At 30.0% G+C, this 10,190-nt stretch overlaps 1 protein-coding gene across 1 annotated transcript; it reads left to right on the forward strand.

Moving 5' to 3' along the window:
• Positions 1 to 4,383: 4,383 nt before the first annotated feature.
• On the forward strand, positions 4,384 to 7,458 carry LOC108457695 (caffeoylshikimate esterase). The gene is made up of 8 exons (XM_017756776.2): positions 4,384 to 4,585; positions 4,692 to 4,785; positions 4,913 to 4,945; positions 5,526 to 5,672; positions 5,756 to 5,886; positions 6,000 to 6,137; positions 6,235 to 6,333; positions 6,974 to 7,458. Exons 1-8 carry the CDS (start codon positions 4,565 to 4,567, stop codon positions 7,343 to 7,345), a joined length of 1,035 nt encoding a protein of 344 aa, XP_017612265.1. The 5' UTR covers positions 4,384 to 4,564; the 3' UTR covers positions 7,346 to 7,458.
• The last annotated feature ends 2,732 nt before the right edge of the window (positions 7,459 to 10,190 follow it).

Consider the following 10,190-nt stretch of genomic DNA (forward strand, 5'->3'; position numbering starts at 1 on the left):
TATTTAAATTCTAAATTCTAAATTTATTAATTTTTATATTTAGTTTTAAAGTTAAAATTTTAATAGAAAATTTAATTTAATTAATATTTTATCCTTAAAAGTATATAGTTTAAAGTTTAAATTTCAAAATAAAACATAATATAATATTTATCATAGAAATAAATATTATTTAATTAAAATATTTTTTTAAAGGTCATGTTCTTTAGCGACGTTTGTGAGAAAGCGTCGTTAAAGGTCTGTTTAATAGTGCATTTTTGGGAAAAGCGATGCTAAAGGTCATGTTTTATAGCTGCGTTTGTGGGAGAGCGCCGCTAAAGGTCTGATTCTATAGCGGCTTTTGTGGAAAAAATACCACTAAAGGTCATGTTCTATAGCGGTGTTTGTGGAAAAGCGCCGCTAAAAGTTAGGTTCTATGGCGGTGTTTGTGGGAAAAGCGCCGTTAAAAGTCATATTCTATAGTGGCGTTTTTGGGAAAAGCACCGCTAAAGGTCATGTTCTATAATGGCATTTTTTGAGGCACTTATCAAAAGCGCCGCAATTAGCAATTAGTTTTAGCGCCGCTTATAAGGGTCGCTATAGGCCAAAAAAACCACTAAAAATCTATTTTGCTGTAGTGTAATAATAATAACAATAAGGTTAAATGAATTAGTCCATATAGATATTAAAATGGGCAATTTATTATTCTATTAGGACTATTCCTTTAAACATAGATTTTTTTTTCCATTTGGTATGATTTGGATACAATGGGTTCCATGTGAAAAAAATCAAACCCAAACTCAATTGTGCGGTTTGGGTGATAACACCATCCCGAAATTGAACCAAACAATACTTTTTTTAGTTTTCTTAGTTTCTTTACTCAGCCTTAGTGGCAAAAGTATCATGTTATATGCATAAGAACTTGAATTCAATCCCAAGCAACCTTATTCCCCAACCCCAATTAAAAAAAATCAATTAACAATAATTTTTAAAATTACATTTCATAAATAGTTAAAATATCTTGACTCAAGTCAATTTTCAATTTTTCGGTTTTTCTTAGCCCTAGATAATAGAACATTTTTAGCATAATTTTTTCTATATTACTTGTTGAATTAGTTCATATGCATAAATAAATTATATCAATTTCAATGTTGATTTTATGGTTGATTTTGGTTTTTTTTTTATGAGTGTGGGAGTGTATATTAATATGAGGATATTTTATAATTTTAGGTAAAAGATAAATATCTTCTATACATAGTTGTCACAAATCAATTATAATAATCTCAATTGAAAATTTATTAAAATATCTTTTATATATAAAGTAAATAATTAGTTTCGATTTATCTCGAGCTAATGGAGGGATCAGTTGGACATATTTAGGGCTCAAATAATTCGCAATTAAGTTTTAGCTCATCACCTATTAATTATAACATTATTTAATCATTTAGTCATTATAGTACCATGATTAAACTTTTCCTTATTATAATATCATTAAGAAAGTTACTCATTAAGTGATTGTCTAATGAATTTGTCATAGGTGTGTTACTCTCACAGAATGTCCAATGTGAAAAAGTCAATTACTAACACAGAGTAATTAAATTATTTGTCTTATTACAAATGACCCGTAGGCATGTTCCTTTTTCATCAATCATGTAATTCCAATGAGAGGATATCAGTTACCCTTATGGGGCTATGATTCCATTGTTGTGGAATAATGTTACATCATGCAAAAGTTGTATACCCAACCTACTAGCTTTTGGTTCCTTATCTATTTAAACTCAGACTTTTAATACATTAAAGTATATTAACTATGCATACATAGTCCATCATTCACTCAAGATTAAGGTATGTTACACTATGAATGTCACAAGTGAATAAATCCATAAACGGAACTAGGATAAATTCAACTAGGGTCTTGTCCAATGTATTGTCAGCCCAAACAATCACATCTATATCTATATCTTCTGGAGTTATCCACTCCGATACTTAAGACAATGTATCTCCCTAATTGAACTTGATAAATGTCATAATAATCTTTCAATCGAATTACTTAATTTTGATTAGATTGTGAACCATTTAGATTATCTATTAATATAAATTATCTTTTGTATTATGATCCGCCATATAATACAACTTAATATTAGTTAAATATTAGATAATCAATCAACTAATATTTGCTTGCATTTTATTTTATGTGTAAAAACTGTTAAAGACAAATACAAATGATATTAATGTACAATAAAATTTTATTTAAATCATTCAATTCAAAAATTATAAATACAAAATAATACAAACACTACACTTAAATCACTACATCTTAAATTTTAAAATATTATTTTTAAACTAATTTTTCCAATGAAAAACCTTTATATAAAATCAATTTGTACATTTGTTCAACATGGAAGAGACAAGTTTTGAAGAGGGACTCGTCCTCGATAGGCCATGTAGGCATGATGGCCTTTTGTCACCTAACAAGGTGGCTCCTTGATTGTTTGTACGTTAGTTGAGCGCTTCCTTATTCTCCCTTTCAGACAAGACAATAAACATGAACAAGATTATCACGTATAATAATAGGGTGCAAATTACAAATTAGGCTACTTTTTTTATTAAAAATTTACCGGAATAGGTTGATTTTGAAGGTAGTGTGTGAAAATACATCTATTTTCAACAGATTTTATAAGAAAAACTTCCAATTAGATGTGCTTTTAACTTTGCTCAAATAGTTAAATATTAGTGCTTTTATCCTTGAATATTAGGTTCGACTCCTTTTCTACTTATATTTGTATTTTTATTTCATGTTGCTTTAAGCTTTTTAAAATTTTAATTAATTTTTTAATATATGAGTTACTTGGTTAGATGGTTAGATAGTTGTAATTATATTTTTAGTCTTAACTTTGATTCTTCTCTTACTTATATTTGTATTTTTATTCCATGTTACTTCCAGCTTTTTTATTTTTAATTAATATTTTTAATATATTAGCTCTTTTGTTAGATGGTTAGATAATTGTAATTATATTTTGAATCTGAAGTTTCATTATTTTTATAAGTATATTAATGCATTTTTATTTCATGTTATTTCAAACTTTTTATTTTTAATTAATAAATATATTGTTTTAATAAATAAAATAATTATTAATTAAAATGGATTAATAGTAAAAAACTTAAAAATAATATATTTATTAATTAAAAGTATTAATTAAAATTAAAAAAAGTTTGAAACATCATGAAATAAAAATATATTAATATGCTTATAAAAATAATGAAACCTCAAACTCAAGGATAAAATCATAATTATCTAATAATCTATCAAAATGAGATAATATGTTAAAATATTAATTAAAAAACTTAAAGTAACATGAAATAAAAAATACAAATATTAGTAAAAGAGAAATCAAACTCAAGATTCAAGAATGTAATTGTAACTATCTAACCATCTAAAAAGTAACTAATATGTTAAAATATTAATTAAAAATTGAAAAAGTTTAAGCAACATAAAATAAAAAATAAAAATATGATTAAAAAATCAAACTCAAGACTTAAGGATGTAATTGCAACTATATAAGCATCTAACAAAGTAATTAATATATTAAAAAATAATTAAAATTTAAAAACTTAGAAATATGAGTAAAAATGATTCGAACTAAAAATTTAAAAATAAAAATATTAATATTTAACCATCTAACTAAAATTAAAAAGAACATTTAATTAAAAGTATTTTTCGATAAAATCTACTGAAGATATATCAAGTCAAAAATCGACCCATCTTAATAAATTAAAAAAAAAAAACTCTAATCCCATAATTTTTCATATTTAAGGAATTCACACATCTCTTTGTTGATGGATACCATCACCTCATCTTCTTTTTTCAAACGTACTATTATTAAGAAATAAGAGAGAGGAAGAAAAAGGCAGGGATGGAGGTGTTGCTTGCTGATTAGGTAGGTAAGTAGAGTTGGGAAGCCCAATGCGTCAGAGCTTGCAGCTTGCAATAATAAATGATGCAATTAATGGGAAATGGAAGGGGTAATCCCTTTCCTAATAAAGGGTAAGTGGGCTTCGTTAAAGAGTTCAGATGATGGAGTCCTATGCTTAATAAAAACTTTGATTCAATCTTGTCGCTGGAACTATCTTTGTCAATTTGGGACCAAAATTTAAGCCAGAACCTTCTGCTAGACCACCTTATTTATTTATATTTAAATCATGATTAATGCATATCAACTCAATTTCCCATTATTGCATTTACATTATGAAATTCTATAATCAGTGTGAATGTTAAAAGAATACATTTATAAAAACTGAACAAAATAGGATGACGATCCACTTTCTCACTACTTAATTATAATGTCTTAAAAAAGCTAGCAAAGCAAGGCAAACCTTTTTTTATTATAAAATTATGAATTTAACTAATTTCACAGCTATATAAAGCAGGCAGCAGCTGAGTAGCTAAACCTCCACCACTCTCTTTCTTTCCACAAATAAAAAAGAAGAAGAAAAAAGCTTCTGCCTTTGTTAGCTGTTGTTCCGTTTCTTTGGTTTTATCCTATTTCCAGGCTCAGATCTTTCTTGCTTTTAAGTGTTTCAGTTTCATATGGCATTTGAATATCAGGAGGTAAGCTCTAAATGGGCTTCTTCTTCTTCCTCTTTCTCATCATTGTTTATAAAATTTCAAGCTCGTTAAGCATATCATGACTGAGGGGATGGAATGTATGGTGTAGGATCATATAAGGAATTCAAGAGGAACTTTGCTTTTTACTTGCAGATGGTTGCCTTTGATCTCTTCTCCGAAGGCTCTTGTTTTCCTTTGCCATGGTACCCTCTCTCTCTTTCTCTCTCTCAATAATTTACTCTGTAAGATAAACACCTCCAAAAAAAAGTAAAAAGGTGAGTTGGATCGATCATGGGTGTAAAATATTTAATTCATTAATGCCGTTTGCAGGGTATGGCATGGAGTGCAGTGGATTCATGAGAGGTAATAAATACTCTTATATAACTTTTTTCCTCTTTTTCCACGTTCTTTTTGTAAATAAAGAAAAGGGTGTATATTGAAATTTGCACTCCCACAAGATTTTCATTTCTTTTCATTGTAAATTAATGAAAAACTTGTAAATAAAGAAAAAGCTAAAGTTTCCATGAAAATTCATAAGGGTTGTATAGTTGTATACGTATCATCAACATTGAGAAAGACAAATAAAAGCACGTAAAATCTACTCTAGTTGGTTTATATTCTTAGTAGTGTCCGAGCTTAAAAAATAAAAATGTGTGTGGGTCAGATGGTTTTGGGTTAGGTTGCCAACAACGATGAATTTGGTTCATTGACCCCACCAAGATTTCTATCAAAAAGTCTTCACCAAATACCATACACTCATTCATGAATTCCATTGCAAGAAGGAAAAATAAAAATATAAAAACTGTTGGTCTAAATCATGGTGACGGGTTTTTTTCTCCTCTCATGTATGGCCCATATTGTTTAATGAATTATAGCCATTAATTAGTGAATAAAACATTATTTCTTTTTCAAATCTTACCTGCTAATGTCATGATTTAAATAGAATGTGGAACCAGGCTAGCCGCAGCTGGATATGCTGTGTTTGGGATTGATTACGAAGGACATGGAAGGTCCAAGGGTGCTCGATGTTATATTAAGAAGTTTGAAAACATTGTTAATGACTGCAGTAATTTTTTCAAATCTATCTGTGGTATGTGTCACAACGTAGTATTGATGGACACTATTACTTACCCAATGTACCTAAATTTACTACCCCAAGGTTAAATTTCGCAGCTCAAGAAGAATACAGGGACAAGAGCAGATTCTTATATGGAGAATCAATGGGAGGTGCAGTGGCCTTATTGCTTCATAAAAAGGATCCTTCCTTTTGGAATGGTGCTGTTCTTGTTGCACCCATGTGTAAGGTAAAAATGTGTGAGATATAAATGGAAAGATGGCATTTTTATATATGTATATGTATATGTATATGTATATGTATATATATTTGTTTTTTCAGCTATTTTAATGGTACTTATAGATATCAGAGAAAGTGAAGCCACATCCGGTGGTGGTGAATATATTGACTAAAATGGAAGAAATTATACCTAAATGGAAAATAGTACCCACAAAAGACGTCATTGATTCGGCATTCAAAGACCCTATTAAGCGGGAAGTGGTGAGGGCATTGAACTTCATTTTATGTTCTTGCTTTGGTCCCCCTTTAATACCATAATTATAGCTCATCGATCCATGGGATTCATGATGGTGTACAGATAAGGAACAACAAGTTGATATATCAAGACAAGCCTAGACTCAAAACAGCACTGGAAATGCTCCGAACCAGCATCAGCCTTGAAGATGGTTTAAATGAGGTATTAAAATCATCCCCTTCCCCTATTTATATATGCTCTCAATTACTGCATTGTAGGGGCAAAGTCACAGTAATAAATGATAGCAGTTCCTATTAGGTTCAATAGTATGAGTTCATACTGCACATGGTCACGAGTGGAATGAAGTCGGGTTTAATCATTATATTAACACACCTTAGGTTAGCCAAAACCTATATTTTTTTAATTAATATACAAATTGTATATATATAATTTAACAGTTTTAATATGTTTATTTATTACTTTTAATTTCTTTAGTGTTAGAAATAATTTAATATATAAAAAAATAACATCATATAATATAACACAAATTTAGAAAACGAGTCAAGCCAGGCTCAGCCCTTGAATGCTTGAGAACCCAAGCTCGACTCATATTTTAAACGAACTTAATTTTTTTGTCCAAACATTTTGTTCGGGTCTAATATTTTTTTTAACCCTCCAAATTTTGGGCAGACCTACCCAAGGTTCTTGCTTACTGTAGGGTTCCTTATTTGTTATTGATTAGGGTGGAATTGGATGGTTGAATGAGTTAATGCAGTGAAAAAGGTTGGGTAATCTGGAGTCATTTTCATTTATGTTTTCTACATTTAAAACTTGTTGGTTGGGGTTGGTATATCTGTGGCAGGTGACACTGCCTTTCTTTGTGTTGCATGGGGAAGCAGATATAGTAACGGACCCTGAAGTGAGCAAGGCCTTGTATGAGAAAGCTAGCAGCAAGGACAAAACAATAAAATTGTTTCCAGGGATGTGGCATGGTTTAACATCAGGAGAGCCTGATGAAAACATCGAGATTGTTTTTGCAGACATCACGGCTTGGCTTGACAAGCGCTGCAATGCCGTGACTTTCGAGCAGATTCTTCGTCCTTCGAACCAAGGGTTCGAGAAGTTCGATAACGCGATGGTATCGATGGCTGCGACAAGCGGTAGGACGCAATCGAATGGGACGTATTTGTGTGGGTTGAAAAGACCTCGCACGCAACGTCGCTCTGCTATGTAGCTTGATGGTAATAGTATCGGATTATAGCTACCGTCAATGTATATTCGTGTGCAACATAGCTTTCATTTCATGTACTCCCAAACGTAGGAATGCAGAACTTTTGACGGGGGAAATCGATGGAATAAAAATGAAATTTGTTGCTGTTCGTGTCATTGAAAATTAACAAAAACTTAAATTCTTTGAATTTTTGAAGAAAAAAGAATTACGGATTTTGAATTCCAAATAATTTAATATCAACATTATATGAATTGATTTGATTAAATTTCAGGTTTTATGATTTTGTAGTGTCAAGTACCAAATGCCAATGCCAACGTTTTCTGGAAGTCAAATCTGTAGTCTGGGTATACTTTTATTAACTAAGGTTCCTCAACCGAAAATAACAAGCCAAGCCAAACGTAAAATAATCTTTTTTTCCTGTAAAATAATTTATCTTTTTAAAAGATGTAAGTCATTCTCTGAAAAAGAATTTTTTTATAGATAATTTTATTTTTATATAAAAATTAATTTAAATCAAGTTTAGTATTATTATATTGATAATAATTTTTATTTTTATTTTTAGAAATATTTAAAATTATTAAAATATTATATTTTATAATATCATTAAACATACAAATTTAATTATTTATATTTAGTCATATAATAAATTATTAATATAATAAATATAAATTATTATTTTAATAAATTATTTAATATTTTAATAATAAATTTTAAAATAATAAATTTAAATAATATTATTCAAGTATTATTGAAAATATTCAAAATTAATATTTTAATAATAAATATTTATTACAATTATAAATATGTTAATAATAAATATTTTGTAGTATAAAGGTTAAAATATGTCATAAGTCTATGTACACTTTACTGATTCGCAATTTAGTCTTTTTATTCTTATTTTTAAGAATTTAGTCCTTACTTTTCAAATTTGAAAATCAAGTCCAATTGTTGATATCGTTAAATTTTTTATCAATTTTTTGATGTCACATTTTTAAATAAAAATACTCACTTGGTAGTCATGTAATTAAAAATAATGTTGTATTGAACCTGAATTTAACACAATATTTTTAATATATGCAAAACAATGTAAAATATAAAATTATAAATAAAAATAAATTCAATTAAACAATGAAAAATAAGAAAATCTCAAATGTATGTTTGTTTTATTAAAACAACATTTATGAAATATTTTTAGGAAATCTACCAAATAACAGAAAATATTTTACACAAATTCATCTAAATACTAAAAAATATTAACTTTTTCATAAAAATAAATTATTTTCCAAAAGTTATTTTCAGTTAGACAAACGAAAGTATTTTCCGAAAGCTAACATTAAAGAGAAAAAAGGAGACCCATTTGGTCAAAGTACCGACATTTTACGAGAGGCCACAACAATTTGTCAATGTCTTTTTTGGGTTCAAAACAATTTCTTCAAATTTTCGTACTTCAAAACAACATATAATGATATTTTTTTAGGCTTTTGTGGAGGCATTAAATTGCACATATATAAACTAAAACATGGCAGCCCAACCATTTCCCGTCTTCTACTACCACTCTAGTTCTACCGTGGAGCTCAAACAACTTTCACAATTTTCATATTAATGATAGATTTAATGTGAAAAATAAAAAATAAATATTAAAAATTACATTCAAATTTTATTTTTGGCTCACTTTGATTTTAATTTTTTGTATCTTTTGGGTCATTGTTATAGAATATATCATAACCCGGCTTGATATTTGATCTGTCCTAGTGACTTGGAGTTTGACTCAATCAAGGAAAGATGACATTGCCACCTTCCAGCTCGCAAACCACTCTACAACTCGTTGTCTTCTAGCTTCACCTTCCAGCTCGCCAGTTTGCAACTCGTTGTCTTCTAGCTCCTAGCTTGCCACTTCCTAGCTCACCGACTCGCTACCTCTCAGCAACAACTCGGCACCTCGTGGCATCACCTCGCACATCGCGGGATCTCAGCAAGGATATATCTAAGGATAAGCGACGAGTCATCTAGTTACCCCCTAGCACGTCACATTAGGGAACCGTACATTATAAATATGAATAATAACCTCCGCAAGAAGGGGATCGAGGAAAAAGCCATCAATAATTGGTGTGGTAAGCGTGGACACATTTCCAACCTTCATATTGAACAAAAACAAATATGGCTCACTCAAATGAGAGATCCCCCAACGCACCATTTTCAAACCAGAATGTGAGAAAAGAGGCTAGTTGTAACACCCCTAGCCTGTCTCTGTCGCCAGATTAGGGTTACGAAGCATTATCGTACAAATCAAAACATTTAACTTCAAAACAGAAACAATCATGCAAATTATTGTTGACATTTAATAACTCAATATCTATGTAGTAAAAATACACTTATGGGCTTAAACCGAGCCTATAGGGCCTTAAAAACAACTTGGGAACAATCAGGGACCAATTTGAAATAAATCAAAATTTTTTTGGAAAACTTGAAAATTTGAGAAACAGGGGTCACACAGTCGTGCGGCCAGGTCGTATGACATAGCCCATACCGTGTGAGTATTCGAAGTATGGACACACGGCCGTGTCCTAACTTGTGTGTCTACCTGTATGAAAATCGAAATAAGGTTACACGGCCGTGTCGCAGGCCATGAGTTGGACTGTGTAGCATACTGACTTGAAACACACGGTCATGTGGGGTGATCATGTATGGCACACCGCTGTGTTATAGCCCATGTCCCAGGCCATGTGTAGTATAAGTTGCCCCTAAATCAAGCTAAAACATTAACCTTTTCTTGCACAACAAACAATACCATTTCCAATCATTTTCACAATAATAAAACACTTTAAAACATACCAAAAACAACCAACTT

This window comes from Gossypium arboreum, chromosome 8 (assembly GCF_025698485.1).
Source record: "Gossypium arboreum isolate Shixiya-1 chromosome 8, ASM2569848v2, whole genome shotgun sequence".
Taxonomy (NCBI): Eukaryota; Viridiplantae; Streptophyta; class Magnoliopsida; order Malvales; family Malvaceae; genus Gossypium; species Gossypium arboreum.